The sequence below is a fragment of the Oncorhynchus keta genome, chromosome 4 (genome assembly GCF_023373465.1).
Source record: "Oncorhynchus keta strain PuntledgeMale-10-30-2019 chromosome 4, Oket_V2, whole genome shotgun sequence".
In the NCBI taxonomy this organism is placed as follows: Eukaryota; Metazoa; Chordata; class Actinopteri; order Salmoniformes; family Salmonidae; genus Oncorhynchus; species Oncorhynchus keta.
In genome coordinates, this window is record NC_068424.1 from 57,282,698 (window position 1) to 57,299,371 (window position 16,674).

Sequence of the window (16,674 nt, forward strand, 5' to 3'; positions counted from 1 at the left end):
CAAACAAAAACCCACAAATTCTGACAAACTCCAAGCATTGATTATGCAAGAATGGGCTGCAATCAGTCAGGATATGGCCTAGAAGTTAATGACAGCATGCCAGGGTGGATTGCAGAGGTCTTGCAAAAGAAGGGTCAACACTGCAAATATTGACTCTTTGCATCAACTTCATGTAATTGTCAATAAAAGCCTTTGACACTTATGAAATGCTTGTAATTATACTTCAGTATTCCATAGTAACATCTGACAAAAATACTGAAGCAGCAAACTTTGTGGAAATTAATATTTGTGTCATTCTCAAAACTTTTGGCCATGATTGTACACAGAAATGAATAATATGCTGACATTAATAATAAGCATGTCATTCTCTCCTGTTTCACAGTGTAGAAGAGATTGACTTCCTCACTACTTGTATTTGTGGGAAGTATTGACATGTTGAATGCACCGAGCTGTCTGGCACACCGAGCTGTCTGGCACATGATAACGTACGCACAATACACACACGTACACATGGATTTGTGTTGCAGTTATGTGGTAGTGGAGTAGGGGCCTGAGGGCAAGCACTTTATCTGTCGTGAAATCAGTAGTGAATGTATTGTAATGTTTCTAAAATTGTATAATTGCCTTTATTTTGCTGGACCCCAGCAGCTAACGGGGATCCTTAATAAATACATGTGGAAATACACACACACACACACACACACACACACACACACACACACACACACACACACACACACACACACACACACACACACACACACACACACACACACACACACACACACACACACAGACACATGGATTTGTGTTGCAGTTATGTGGTAGTGGAGTAGGGGCCTGAGGGCAAGCACTTTATCTGTCGTGAAATCAGTAGTGAATGTATTGTAATGTTTGTAAAATTGTATAATTGCCTTTATTTTGCTGGACCCCAGCAGCTAACGGGGATCCTTAATAAATACATGTGGAAATACACACACACACACACACACACACACACACACACACACACACACACACACACACACACACACACACACACACACACACACACACACACACACACACACACACACACACACACACACACACACACACACACACACACACACAGAGTTCACCGAATAACATCAAAAGCTCCTGAAGGGACGACAGAGGGCAGAGACGTCATTGCAGAACACGAACATTTCTGTTTTTATCTCACCTCAGCTATGAAGACCACAATGACACAGTCCTCCTTCTCTGCCGCACTGAGCTCTGTCATCAGAGAGCTGAGGGTGTCCGTCAGGTACGAGTGGACCTCCCTCTTCACACTGGGCACGCCCATCACGATCGACACTGTGACAGACACACACACAGACCGATCACAGTCAGTACAGGGAGGGAAGGAACCAATGATGTGCTAGATTGGGTGGAATGAGCCAGTCAGTATATATTTCACAACAGAGACAGAATCACTTGTTTTCTGAAGAGAGGGTGAGAAAGAAAGCTAACTAGACGAGGAGAGAGAGAAATGAGAGAAGGGCTGGAGGGAGTATGGGTAGGGGAGAGTAGTTGAAGGACTTACAAGCACAATGGTACAATGTTGTCAACACATTCTGCACATCCGTGAAAAATAACAATGCCCTGCAATGACTGATCAAATGCAAGAGAATAATAAATAGTCAAGGCCGAACTACAATTCAGGTATATTTTACCAACATCCCATTCTCTTGGGGAGGAAGTCCAAATCAATAGCCATGTTTGTGCAGCAACAGTTGATTCTACAACCCTGTACTCTTCCTCACCCTCTCCTCCTCTCCCATTGTGAGCTAACATAAGTAGACCCTAGTGGCCGTCTTCTCCATTTATTACGCCCATAAAACGTACTGCAATTACTAGAGGGGAGCTAGCGGTAAAGTCCTGGCTCGCGCTCTACAAGGTACCCTCATGGACGTGGCCCGCGTAATCCATTTAGATGGGGTTTGGTGGCCTAAACGTAAATCACACACACACACACACACACACACACACACACACACACACACACACACACACACACACACACACACACACACACACACACACACACACACACACACACACACACACACACACACACACACACACACACACACACACACACACACACACACACACACATTCATTATTGGCCCCTTTGAGTGTCTAGCTGGCTGTCTGGAGAGTTTGGACGGCCTCTCCAAGGGAGTGGAGGTTTATGGGGTGGGGTGGGGGGTGGGGGGTTAGGAGGCTCGCTCCCCAGGGAGGGGGAAGTCTAACTGGGCTACTGGTACAGCCACAGTGGGGCAGAGAGCCAGAGAGGGAGGTGATGAAGGGATAAATAACCAATGCTGGACAGAGAGCCAGAGAGGGAGGTGATGAAAGGAGAAATAACCAATGCAGGACAGAGCACACTGGTAATGTTGTCAGAGGAAGGGTGGGAAGAGGTGGAACTAGGAAAGGATGGGGATGAACGTGTATGTGTGTGTGTACTGACCCCCGGTGCGTCCCTGGCCCACGTGCACAGCAGGCTGCAGGCTGCTCTCCTTCGTAAGGAGATGGGGCAGGTGATGGAAGATACTGGGCAGCTGGAGCACATTCTTACTGGTCGTCACGTTCCACAGCTTCAGCTTGGTCTCATCTATCACACAACGAATACATGCACACACCACACACACAGACGAATGCACGCACACAGACGCGGAGCACACACACACACACACACATTGTTTTTTATACACACGAATGCACGCACAAACACACAGGGGTCGGAAGGGGGTCAAAATGTAAAAATCTGATTTGTTCGTACTGGTTCTGACAAGCTCTGACTACCTCCAACTGGTTCTGAATAGCGCTGGCTGGTTTTGACTGGTTCTGATTAACTCTTACTGCTTCTGACTGGTTCAAATTAGTTTCTCCTCTTACCAGATAGGCTGGCCCAGGTGCGATTGATGTCCCTAAGGGCCTGCTTTTCAGCGATGGCCCTCTTGATCTCGTCCAGCACCAGGTTGAGCTCCTTGGATCGCTTCAGGTTCTCCTGCTCGGCAGAGTGCAGACGCTCTCTCAGGGCCAGAAACTCCCGCTGGTAAATGTCCACCACATCACCTACAGAGAGAGGAGGGAGAGTGGTTTGTTAAATAAAAGTGTTAGCGTTCTCTTGAATCTTATTAACCTTCTTCTGTGATTTGCAATTGTGCATAATATTACAAGGTTTCGACTCCTTGAAGGCCAATACATTCACTGCTCATAAAGCATACGAATAACATAATACATATATTTAACGACATGCTGCAAGGATATTCTGTGAACAACAGAGTATGATATAACTCTGCTATGGACAGCCTCAAAAGTAATGGACTACACAGGGTGACATTTTGGGAAGCAGAGCAGGTGTTTCCAGGTCACAGACCTCCCTCTCTAAGCTGCTCTCACTCATATTCCTCCCCTCCTCTATTCCACCTTCATTTTTCTCATTATTCCTCTTCCCGTTGCTCTCAAATAAAAGAGAACGGGGTTATACTGCTGTGGCTCGCTACTCTATGCTAGATGCCCTCTCTCCGAACTGAACACACACACGCACACACGCACACACACACACACACACACACACACACACACACACACACACACACACACACACACACACACACACACACACACACACACACACACACACACACACACACACACACACACACACACACACACTCACTCACTCACGCAAGCACATGCCCATGCATGGTTACGCACAGCACTAGATATGCATACACACACCTTGGGATGGACACACACACAGACACACAGGACACGTACAGCTCTGCAGATCGCGTCAAATTGAAGCGGGTGGGAGAGAGAGAGAGAGAGAGAGAGAGAGCAGAAAAAAGCGAAATCTCAGGAAACATGGGACTCGTGTTTCACTAATGCTATCTGAGCCTAAACCCCGGCGTAATCCCTGACATCACCTAGCCCTGATGCACACCTCGTTAACCGTACAGCAACCCAGGCTTGAGATGGGACAGCAGGGACTTTAAGTGGAAAGGTACAAAGACAATCCAATCAATTGTACACACCTACTGAGAGGCAGTCAAAAATCAAGCAATATTACAACATCAAAAAAGGGAACAGGGGTGGAATAGTCGTCTATGCTGACAGCTATGGTGGAACTTGTTTTGAGACAAAGTTCTTTCGCTCTCGGGAATTTTGTCACGCCTATGCACTTCTTGCGGAAATTAGGGAGGAAAGTAGGGAGGAAATTAGAGAGGAAATTAGGGAAGAAAGTAGAGAGGAGAGTGGGGAGGAAAGTGCCAGGAGAGAGATGAAAGTGTAGAAGAGAGATAGAGTGTCTAATAGCATGAAGCTGGGGAAACAAAAATCCCGCTGTGGCAACAGATATGATGACACACAGGCTCAACACCTGAGTTTGGCTCTCTAAAGCATTGATAGTATTAGGGACTGCTAGGGAACGATGTCAACATATTGCAACACTGTGTTAAGATTATTTCTCCTTTTCCCCTCTCTATCGGTGGTTCTGACTCCCTCTCTTCTGCTCTCCCAGTCTGTCTTGTTCTCCCAGTCTGTCTAGCTCTCCCAGTCTGTCTTGCTCTCCCAGTCTGTCTTGCTCTCCCAGTCTGTCTTGTTCTCCCAGTCTGTCTTGTTCTCCCAGTCTGTCTTGCTCTCCCAGTCTGTCTTGCTCTCCCAGTCTGTCTTGCTCTCGCCGTCTGTCTTGCTCTCCCAGTCTGTCTTGCTCTCCCAGTCTGTCTTGCTCTCCCAGTCTGTCTTGCTCTCCCAGTCTGTCTTGTTCTCCCAGTCTGTCTTGCTCTCGCCGTCTGTCTTGCTCTCCCAGTCTGTCTTGCTCTCCCAGTCTGTCTTGCTCTCCCAGTCTGTCTAGCTCTCCCAGTCTGTCTTGTTCTCCCAGTCTGTCTTGCTCTCCCAGTCTGTCTTGCTCTCGCCGTCTGTCTTGCTCTCTCAGGTCACATCTCTTTTGTTTTCTCGAGTGTGGCAAAACCCCAAAGAGACAACACGAGCAATCACTCAGAGAATGCCTTGCCAAAATGTGGTATGGTGAAGAAGATTGTGTGTGTCTATGTTTGTGTGTGTGTGAGTATGTTACCACACTCTGAGGTTGTGTGTGATTTGTGGACCCCAGGAAGAGTAGCTACTGCTTTTGCAATAGCTAATGGGGATCCTAATAAAATACCAAATACCAATTTGCGTAGATGCAGATAAAGACAGAAAGAGAGGAAGCAAACGCTCCCACACAAAATCTCTGCCAAGTCACCCGTGATACAAGTCCGTATTCGACGTCCATCCATGTCTTGAGGACATCGGGAGATGACGTGGGAACCGAAACGTTTGAGAAACATGGATGAACGTCTCATTTTGGCATGAGACCGTGAGAGCTAGTTGCAAAATCTAGTCACACACACACACTTCCCCCATCCTAATGTGGAGTTTTAATGATCATTCTGCATAATTATTTATCTCCTGTATCTTAATGATGTTAATCACTGGACGGTTGTGTATTAAGTGATTACAGAGCCCATCTAGATGGGTGGCAGCATGCTGCATCGCTGCAAAACAATAAGGAACCTAATGCATAATGCATGGCTCTGGAATATATTACACTATGCAAAGGACTAACCTCATCATGACCTGCTTCTGGCGTGTGTGTGTGTGTGAGAGAGAGAGAGAGAGAGAGAGAGAGAGAGAGAGAGAGAGAGAGAGAGAGAGAGAGAGAGAGAGAGAGAGAGAGAGAGAATGTGTGTAAATGCACAGTGTGTGTTATTTTTTAGGGGTGTGTGTGCGTTATGTTACTCTTATTTTCTGATTGTATACATGTATGTACACAGACCAGTGATGTACAGTGCAATTGGAAAGTATTCAGACATCTGGACTAAAAATTTAAAAAAATATTCTAAAAAGTTTTGTAGAATTTTTTGCAAATGCATTAAAAAAACAAACAGAAATACCTTCATTACGTAAGTGTTCAGACCTGTTGCTATGAGACTCGAAATTGAGCTCAGATGCATCTTGTTTCCATTGATCATCCTTGACAGGTTTACACAACTTGATTGCAGTCCACCTGTGGTAAATTCAATTGATTGGACATGATTTGGAAAGGCACCCACCTGTCTATATACAGTTGAAGTCGGAAGTTTACATACACTTAGGTTGGAGTCATTAAAACTAGTTTTTCAACCACTCCAAACATTTCTTGTTAACAAACTATAGTTTTGGTAAGTCAGTTAGGACATCTACCTTGTGCATGACACAAGTCATTTTCCCAAAAATTGTTTACACTTATAATTCACTGTATCACAATTCCAGTGGGTCAGAAGCTTGCATACACTAAGTTGACTGTGCCTTTAAACAGCTTGGAAAATTCCAGAAAATTATGTCAGTTCTTTAGAAGCTTCTGATAGGCTAATTTACATAATTTGAGTCCATTGGAGGTGTACCTGTGGATGTATTTCAAGGCCTACCTTCAAACTCAGTGCCTCTTTGTTCGACATCTTGGGAAAATCAAAAGAAATCCGCCAAGACCTCAGAAAAAATTGTAGACCTCCACAAGTCTGGTTCATCCTTGGGAGCAATTTCCAAACACCCGAAGGTACCACATTCATCTGTACAGACAATAGTACGCAAGTATAAACACCATGGGACCACGCAGCCGTCATACTGCTCAGGAAGAAGACAAGTTCAGTCTCCTAGAGATGAATGTACTTTGGTGCGAAAAGTGCAAATCAATCCCAGAACAACAGCAAAGGACCGTGTGAAGATGCTGGAGGAAAAAAGTACAAAAGTATCAATATCCACAGTAAAACGAGTCCTATATCGACATAACCTGAAAGGCCGCTCAGCAAGGAAGAAGCCACTGCTCCAAAACCATTATAAAAGAGCCAGACTACGGTTTACAACTGCGCATGGGGACAAAGAACGTACTTTTGGAGAAATGTCTTCTGGTCTGATGAAACAAAAATAGAACTGTTTGGCCATAATGACCATCGTTATGTTATGAGGAAAAAGGGGGGGGCTTGCAAGCCGAAGAACACCATCCCAACCGTGAAGCACGGGGGTGGCAGCATCATGTTGTGGGGGTGCTTTGTTTATTTTTCATGTGCGCCAAATACAACAGGTGTAGTAGACCTTACAGTGTAATGCTTACTTACAGGCTCTAACCAATAGTGCAAAAAAGGTATTAGGTGAACAATAGGTATGTAAAGAAATGATGTCCTTGAGTGGCCCAGCCAGAGCCCGGACATGAACCAGATCGAACGTCGCTGGAGACACCTGAAAAGAGTTGCTCAGTAACGCTCCCCATCCAACCTGACAGAGTGAATCTGCAGAGAAGAATGGAAAAACTCCCCAAATACAATGCCAAGCTTGTAGTGTCATACCCAAGAAGACTCAAGGCTGTAATCACTGCCAAAGGTGCTTCAACTGAGTAAAAGGTCTGAATACTTATGTAAATGTCATATTTCAGGTTTTTATTTTTTATAAACTAGCAAACATTCCTAAAAACCTGTTCTTGCTTTGTCATTATGGGGTATTGTGTGTAGATTGATGATGAAAAAAAACAAAACAATTCAATCCATTTTAGAGTAAGGCTGTAACGTAACAAAATGTGGAAAAAGTCAAGGGGTTTGAATACTTCCTGAAAGCACTGTATAAGCTAGTGATAGCTAGCGAATGTAAGTCAATGAAGCAAATATGATTCTCATTGGATGGTTCTTCAGGTCTGGGGCCTTAGAGGATCATGGGAAATAGAAACCCGTCTTCAATCTGTCTTAACCTTTGACCTATAGCTGTGTTTGTGTGTGTGTGAGTGTCTGTGGTTGTGGGTGTCCGTGGTTGTTTGTGTGTTTGTGATTGCGCACACCTGTGCATGCATCACCTAGGATTTAAATACCTTTCCAAAAGCCCTCCACAATAGGACCCAATCAGCTAATACGCATCTTACATTCTTTAACAAATAGACAATCATCAAAATGATATCATTGATTGACATCAGCATCCACAACAGGTCAAATCTACACAACTGCAGACATCACTACATAGGGGATTATCACATCTGAAGACATGTTTCTCTCTCTATTCAACAGATCAGGCTGATGCAATATTCACTGAAAACAAGGGGATTCATCAAGACTTCAGATGGTTTTCCTGCCTCTTTTTCCATTTGTCTCTAAAACCCTCTGAATTCATATGAGGATGGGGTCAACATTTATGTTATTTAGACATTGTGCTTCAGCTGTATCTCGTAAAGAGAAACCCTTTTAACGACAAGTACCAAAAGCAGTATTAAAACTAGGAAAGACTGAAACCAAACTACTCACACTACTAAGTTACTCACACTAGGAGTACACATGTACACATCCAGCCAAGGTAGTGAGAGAGTCACAGTTCAGCACATGGAATGTATATGTCTAACAGTAACATGAGCCTGGTAGTGTTGATGGTTGGTGACATCATCATTCTAGATGCTCCATCGGCCTTTCCTGTTCCTGTTGTTTACTTCTTAGAGGTAAACGGATAGTTACTTTTACACAAAGGCCTATAACTGATGATTTGAAAATACATCAATAAATATTCATAACTCGGCGAAAGATCTAACTCATCTGAGAGGTTTGCTATTGACACACTAAAACCAACAAAGCGATAAACTAATTCACTGTACTCAGCCTGAAACAGACTAACGCACAGTAATCCTAGATTAGTGGTCCATCAAACACATGTATCAACAAAGACTGAGGTCATTTAATCCACTCTGCATACCCACTGTCCTCAATAGCAACACTTCTGACACACACTTAAAACTGAAACACACCAACCCACTCAACTTACACACACACACACACACACACACACACACACACACACACACACACACACACACACACACACACACACACACACACACACACACACACACACACACACACACACACACACACACACACACACACACACACACACACACACACACACACACACACACACACACACACACACACACACATTCTAACACAACAAAATCCGCTGCCTGACCGCGAGCCCTGTCACACACACATAGATTGTCACAGTGAGGTGTGTGACCGCGATGGACGTGTCTGGGTGTGAATGTATGTGACGCCAATGCATGTGTGTGAGTGATACACCGTCACCCCCGCCACTGGTGGGAGAGGGAATGTGAGTAATAGCAATGTTGGATCGTGGCCCACCAATCTACTCTGATCAAAGCATTCATCATCATCCTCCTCTTCCTCCTCACTTGAGAGAAAGAGTCTTGTGAAGTCTGCCCCCTGAGCTTTACGGATGTGTGGTGTCAGTAGGTGGTGTCAGCGTGTGTCAGGTTGTGGTGTCACTCTGTGTCAGTGTGTGTGTCAGTGTGTGTGTCAGGATGTGGTGTCGGTTGTGGTGTCACTGTGTATCAGTGTTAGGTTGCGGTGTCACTGTGTGCGCGTGTCCGGTTGTGGTGTCAGTGTTGTGCCTGTGCGGTTGTGGTGTCAGTGTATGTGTGTGTCCCGTTGTGGTGTCAGTGTATGTGTGTGTCCCGTTGTGGTGTCAGTGTATGTGTGTGTCCGGTTGTGGTGTCAGTGTATGTGTGTGTCCGGTTGTGGTGTCAGTGTTGTGCCTGTGCGGTTGTGGTGTCAGTGTATGTGTGTGTCCGGTTGTGGAGTCAGTGTATGTGTGTGTCCCGTTGTGGTGTCAGTGTGTGTGTGTGTCCGGTTGTGGTGTCAGTGTATGTGTGTGTCCGGTTGTGGTGTCAGTGTATGTGTGTGTCCGGTTGTGGTGTCAGTGTATGTGTGTGTCCCGTTGTGGTGTCAGTGTATGTGTGTGTCCCGTTGTGGTGTCAGTGTGTGTGTGTCCCGTTGTGGTGTCAGTGTATGTGTGTGTCCGGTTGTGGTGTCAGTGTATGTGTGTGTCCCGTTGTGGTGTCAGTGTATGTGTGTGTCCCGTTGTGGTGTCAGTGTGTGTGTGTGACCGGTTGTGGTGTCAGTGTATGTGTGTGTCCCGTTGTGGTGTCAGTGTATGTGTGTGTCCGGTTGTGGTGTCAGTGTGTGTGTGTGACCGGTTGTGGTGTCAGTGTGTGTGCGTGTCCCGTTGTGGTGTCAGTGTATGTGTGTGTCCCGTTGTGGTGTCAGTGTATGTGTGTATCCGGTTGTGGTGTCAGTGTGTGTGTGTGACCGGTTGTGGTGTCAGTGTGTGTGCGTGTCCCGTTGTGGTGTCAGTGTATGTGTGTGTCCCGTTGTGGTGTCAGTGTATGTGTGTGTCCCGTTGTGGTGTCAGTGTATGTGTGTGTCCCGTTGTGGTGTCAGTGTATGTGCGTGTCCCGTTGTGGTGTCAGTGTATGTGTGTGTCCGGTTGTGGTGTCAGTGTGTGTGTGTGACCGGTTGTGGTGTCAGTGTGTGTGCGTGTCCCGTTGTGGTGTCAGTGTATGTGTGTGTCCCGTTGTGGTGTCAGTGTATGTGTGTGTCCCGTTGTGGTGTCAGTGTATGTGTGTGTCCGGTTGTGGTGTCAGTGTATGTGTGTGTCCCGTTGTGGTGTCAGTGTATGTGTGTGTCCCGTTGTGGTGTCAGTGTATGTGCGTGTCCCGTTGTGGTGTCAGTGTATGTGTGTGTCCGGTTGTGGTGTCAGTGTATGTGTGTGTCCGGTTGTGGTGTCAGTGTATGTGTGTGTCCGGTTGTGGTGTCAGTGTGTGTGTGTGACCGGTTGTGGTGTCAGTGTGTGTGCGTGTCCCGTTGTGGTGTCAGTGTATGTGTGTGTCCCGTTGTGGTGTCAGTGTATGTGTGTGTCCCGTTGTGGTGTCAGTGTATGTGTGTGTCCGGTTGTGGTGTCAGTGTATGTGTGTGTCCGGTTGTGGTGTCAGTGTATGTGTGTGACCGGTTTTGGTGTCAGTGTATGTGTGTGACCGGTTGTGGTGTCAGTGTATGTGTGTGTCCGGTTGTGGTGTCAGTGTATGTGTGTGACCGGTTGTGGTGTCAGTGTATGTGTGTGTCCGGTTGTGGTGTCAGTGTATGTGTGTGTCCGGTTGTGGTGTCAGTGTATGTGTGTATCCGGTTGTGGTGTCAGTGTATGTGTGTGTCCGGTTTTGGTGTCAGTGTATGTGCGTGTCCCGTTGTGGTGTCAGTGTATGTGTGTGTCCGGTTGTGGTGTCAGTGTGTGTGTGTGTCCCGTTGTGGTGTCAGTGTATGTGTGTGTCCGGTTGTGGTGTCAGTGTGTGTGTGTGACCGGTTGTGGTGTCAGTGTGTGTGCGTGTCCCGTTGTGGTGTCAGTGTATGTGTGTGTCCCGTTGTGGTGTCAGTGTATGTGTGTGTCCCGTTGTGGAGTCAGTGTATGTGTGTGTCCCGTTGTGGTGTCAGTGTATGTGTGTGACCGGTTGTGGTGTCAGTGTATGTGTGTGTCCCATTGTGGTGTCAGTGTATGTGTGTGTCCCGTTGTGGTGTCAGTGTATGTGTGTGTCCCGTTGTGGTGTCAGTGTGTGTGTGTCCGGTTGTGGTGTCAGTGTATGTGTGTGACCGGTTGTGGTGTCAGTGTATGTGTGTGTCCCGTTGTGGTGTCAGTGTATGTGTGTGTCCCGTTGTGGTGTCAGTGTATGTGTGTGACCGGTTGTGGTGTCAGTGTATGTGTGTGACCGGTTGTGGTGTCAGTGTATGTGTGTGACCGGTTGTGGTGTCAGTGTATGTGTGTGACCGGTTGTGGTGTCAGTGTATGTGTGTGTCCCGTTGTGGTGTCTGTGTGTGTGTCCCGTTGTGGTGTCAGTGTATGTGTGTGTCCGGTTGTGGTGTCAGTGTATGTGTGTGTCCGGTTGTGGTGTCAGTGTATGTGTGTGTCCCGTTGTGGTGTCAGTGTATGTGTGTGTCCGGTTGTGGTGTCAGTGTATGTGTGTGTCCGGTTGTGGTGTCAGTGTATGTGTGTGTCCCGTTGTGGTGTCAGTGTATGTGTGTGTCCCGTTGTGGTGTCAGTGTATGTGTGTGTCCGGTTGTGGTGTCAGTGTATGTGTGTGACCGGTTGTGGTGTCAGTGTATGTGTGTGTCCCGTTGTGGTGTCAGTGTATGTGTGTGTCCCGTTGTGGTGTCAGTGTATGTGTGTGTCCGGTTGTGGTGTCAGTGTATGTGTGTGTCCCGTTGTGGTGTCAGTGTATGTGTGTGACCGGTTGTGGTGTCAGTGTATGTGTGTGTCCCGTTGTGGTGTCAGTGTATGTGTGTGTCCCGTTGTGGTGTCAGTGTATGTGTGTGTCCGGTTGTGGTGTCAGTGTATGTGTGTGTCCGGTTGTGGTGTCAGTGTATGTGTGTGTCCCGTTGTGGTGTCAGTGTATGTGTGTGTCCCGTTGTGGTGTCAGTGTATGTGTGTGTCCGGTTGTGGTGTCAGTGTATGTGTGTGTCCCGTTGTGGTGTCAGTGTATGTGTGTGACCGGTTGTGGTGTCAGTGTCTGTGTGTGACCGGTTGTGGTGTCAGTGTGTGTGTGTGTCCCGTTGTGGTGTCAGTGTGTGTGTGTGTCCGGTTGTGGTGTCAGTGTATGTGTGTGTCCGGTTGTGGTGTCAGTGTATGTGTGTGTCAGGTTGTGGTGTCACCGTGTGCTGTCAGTGTGTGGTGTCAGGTTGTGGTGTCACCGTGTGCTGTCAGTGTGTGGTGTCAGGTTGTGGTGTCAGTGTATGTGTGTGTCAGGTTGTGGTGTCACCGTGTGCTGTCAGTGTGTGGTGTCAGGTTGTGGTGTCACCGTGTGCTGTCAGTGTGTGGTGTCAGGTTGTGGTGTCACCGTGTGCTGTCAGTGTGTGGTGTCAGGTTGTGGTGTCACCGTGTGCTGTCAGTGTGTGGTGTCAGGTTGTGGTGTCACCGTGTGCTGTCAGTGTGTGGTGTCAGGTTGTGGTGTCAGTGTATGTGTGTGTCAGGTTGTGGTGTCACCGTGTGCTGTCAGTGTGTGGTGTCAGGTTGTGGTGTCACCGTGTGCTGTCAGTGTGTGGTGTCAGGTTGTGGTGTCACCGTGTGCTGTCAGTGTGTGTGTCAGGTTGTGGTGTCACCGTGTGCTGTCAGTGTGTGGTGTCAGGTTGTGGTGTCACCGTGTGCTGTCAGTGTGTGTTGAGTGACTGGCAGGTTGAGATCCATTAGGAATGTGTTTGTGTGTGTGCCATCCATAAAGAGTACAGAGCACCAAGGAGCACAGAGCACCAAGGAGCACACACACGGACAGATGCAAGCACACACACACACACAAACACACACACACACACACACACACACACACACACACACACACACACACACACACACACACACACACACACACACACACACACACACACACACACACACACACACACACACACACACACACACACACACACACATTCTCCCCTCACTCCAATTGGCTTTGGGGATTGCAATGCAGCCATCTGTGGTGTGGTGATGTTCCCAGGCCTGACTCGTTGTAAGAGAATACTGTGTGTGTGTGCCTGTGTCTGTGTGTGTGTGTGAACATGATACAGCCCACACTCAGAGCAGACTAAAACTCTAACGGGAAAACACCAGACACTGATGCTATTACACACCACTCTCACAGTCTGCAGCCTGTCTGGCCACATGTGCACTCACTCACAACTCACGGACACAATCAGCCACTAACATACAATTAACCTGACCTGTATCAATATTCATATGAAGATTAACACACGCCGTGCTCTAACATCCACATGCTTAGTGACACCCCAAGATAGACTCACTCAACACAAAACAACTAAAAGTCAGTCTCAGTAGTGTGGATGTGGTTAGTGTGTGTGTGTGTGTGTGTGTGTGTGTGTGTGTGTGTGTGTGTGTGTGTGTGTGTGTGTGTGTGTGTGTGTGTGTGTGTGTGTGTGTGTGTGTGTGTGTGTGTGTGTGTGTGTGGTGGGCAGAGGGGCCACCACCATTAGACCTGTTATCCTCACATCACATTTCTGCACATGCATCCTGGATGGGGGGGGGTCAATACCTTTCCCTGGAGGGAGGGGAGGGAAGGATGGAGGGCTAGAGGGATGGGGAGTGAGTGATAGAGGGGAGGGAAGGATGGAGGGCTAGAGGGATGGGGAGTGAGTGATAGAGGGGAGGGAAGGATGGAGGGCTAGAGGGATGGGGAGTGAGTGATAGAGGGAAGGGAGGGGATCAATACCTTTCCCTGGAGGGAGGGGAGGTAAGGATGGAGGGCTAGAGGGATGGGGAGTGAGTGATAGAGGGAAGGGAGGGGAAGGATGGAGGGCTAGAGGGATGGAGGGGATCAATACCTTTCCCTGGAGGAGGGGAGGTAAGGATGGAGAGCTAGAGGGATGGGGAGTGAGTGATAGAGGGAAGGGAGGGGAAGGATGGATGGAGGGCTAGTGGGATGGAGGGGATCAATACCTTTCCCTGGAAGGAGGGGAGGGAAGGATGGAGGGCTAGAGGGATGGAGGGGAGTGAGTGATAGAGGGGAGTGAAGGATGGAGGGCTAGAGCGATGGAGGGGATCATAACCTTTCCCTGGAGGGAGGGGAGGGAAGGATGGAGGGCTAGAGGGATGGAGGGGAGTGAGTGATAGAGGGGAGGAGGGATAGAGGGCTAGAGGGATGGAGGGGAGTGAGTGATAGAGGGGAGGGAAGGATGGAGGGCTAGAGGGATGGAGGGAATCAATACCTTTCCCTGGAGGGAGGGGAGGGAAGGATGGAGGGCTAGAGGGATGGAGGGGAGTGAGTGATAGAGGGATGAGGGGAGGGAGGGATAGAGGGATGAGGGCAGGGATGGAAAGGAGGGATAGAGGGATGGAGGGGAGGGATAGAGGGATGAGGAGAGGATGGGAGGGATGGATGAGGGGAGGGAGGGAGGAAGGGAGGGAGAGATGGAGGGGAGGGAGGGATAGAGTGAGGGGGAGGGATAGAGGGATGGAGGGGAGGGATAGAGGGATGGAGGGATGGAGGGGAGGGAGGAATAGAGGGATGGAGGAATAGAGGGAGGGATGGAGGAGAGGGATAGAGGGATGGAGAGGAGGGAGGAAAAGAGGGATGGAGGGGGTTGGAGGAATAGAGGGATGGAGGGAAGGGAGGAAAAGAGGGATGGGGTGGGGGTGGAGGAATAGAGGGATGGGGGGAGGGATAGAGGGATGGGGGAGGGAGATATAGAGGGATGGAGGAATAGAGGGATGGATGAATAGATGGATGGAGGGGAGGGGAGGGATAGAGAGATAGAGAGGCGGGAGGGATAGAAGGATGGAGATGAGGGAGGTAGGAAGAGGGGAATCAGATTATCCTAGGGCAGACTGATAGAGTACACTGATAAGAGAAGGAAAGAGAACACACACACACACATGCACAAGCACACACGTCACACATTCACATGTCACACACTCATATCATAAACACACACACGCCCACCATTTCCATCCCCATGGCTCTGGTTCCTCACACGGTCACGCTTGGCCACAGATTGGCATGGCTAGCTGGCTGTCCCAAACAAGTGTACCCCTAACTAGTAACCCTTATAAGGCCAATGGCAGATGGTGCTCCCTCAGAGTCTCGGGTCCCTCTGCCTCTCTCCATTTGTTCAGCTGCTAGGGGGTCTCCTTGAAACAGGGTCAGGGACGACATGAGAGTTTGTGTGAGAGTGAGAGAGAGAGAGAGAGAGAGAGAGAGAGAGAGAGAGAGAGAGAGAGACCAAGAGAGACCGAGAGAGACCGAGAGATAGAGAGACCGAGAGAGAAAGCGAGGGGCCGAGAGAGAGAGACAGAGAGAGAAAAAGAGAGTGAGAGACCGAGAGAGATTGAGAGAGAGAGAGAGACCGAGAGAGAAAGCGAGAGACCGAGAGAGAAAGAGAGAGAGAGACAGAGAGCGAGAGATGGAGAGAGAGCGAGAGAGTGAGAGAGACAGAGAGAGAGGCAGAGAGCGAGGGGGGGGTGCTGAGAGAGAGGGGGAGAGATATTGTGTGTGTGTGTGTACGTGTGCGCGCATGAAAGAGAATGGGAGAGAAAAATAGAGAGAGAAAGAACGTTCAAGAGGAGAGTCGGAGAGGGAACGAGAGAAAAGAGGAGAAACGATAAAAAAATGAAGAGTGAAAGAGAGAAAGATCTGCTGTACCCCAGACAGAGGCTGACCAAGAATAGACTAGATATCCATCCACCACCACTACTTCAAGCAGTAGGGTCAGCTAGATAACAAACTAATAGGTGGTAATATTGTTGCTGTGAGGGCCCATATAGTGGGGATGAAAGGTTGTTACTATCAACACAGTTGCTGATGCAATGTATTCTCCTGTAAAGCAGGAACAATGTAGAGGTGTAAAGTACAGTAGGTGGAGACTGGGCCAGAAAACATTGCAATAACAAGATGGGATTTGCAGTTGTGGAGTAAAGAAGAGGAGATGAGAGGAAGTTAGCTGAGTCAACGAGTCATGTCTGGAACACAAGGAGCAGGAGGGGTTACTGTAGGGCAGGAGTGTGCACACACACACACACACACACACACACACACACACACACACACACACACACACACACACACACACACACACACACACACACACACACACACACACACACACACACACACACACACATACTGTACTTCCGGCGCCGACAGAGATGGCCGCCTCGCTTCGCGTTCCTAGGAAACTATGCAGTTTTTTGTTTTTTTTACGTGTTATTTCTTACATTAGTACCCCAGGTCATCTTAGGTTT

General features: G+C 48.2%; 1 protein-coding gene across 1 annotated transcript in view; it reads right to left on the reverse strand.

Moving 5' to 3' along the window:
• Positions 1 to 16,674, reverse strand: part of LOC118379263 (alpha-1,3-mannosyl-glycoprotein 4-beta-N-acetylglucosaminyltransferase B) — a 188,417-nt gene that overhangs the window by 96,929 nt on the left and 74,814 nt on the right. Inside the window, exons 2-4 of the mRNA XM_035766270.2 lie at positions 2,926 to 3,105; positions 2,498 to 2,641; positions 1,205 to 1,338 (exon numbers count right to left, since the gene is read on the reverse strand). Coding sequence (XP_035622163.2) covers positions 1,205 to 1,338; positions 2,498 to 2,641; positions 2,926 to 3,105 — 458 coding nt within the window. The remainder of the gene's footprint in view (positions 1 to 1,204; positions 1,339 to 2,497; positions 2,642 to 2,925; positions 3,106 to 16,674) is intronic.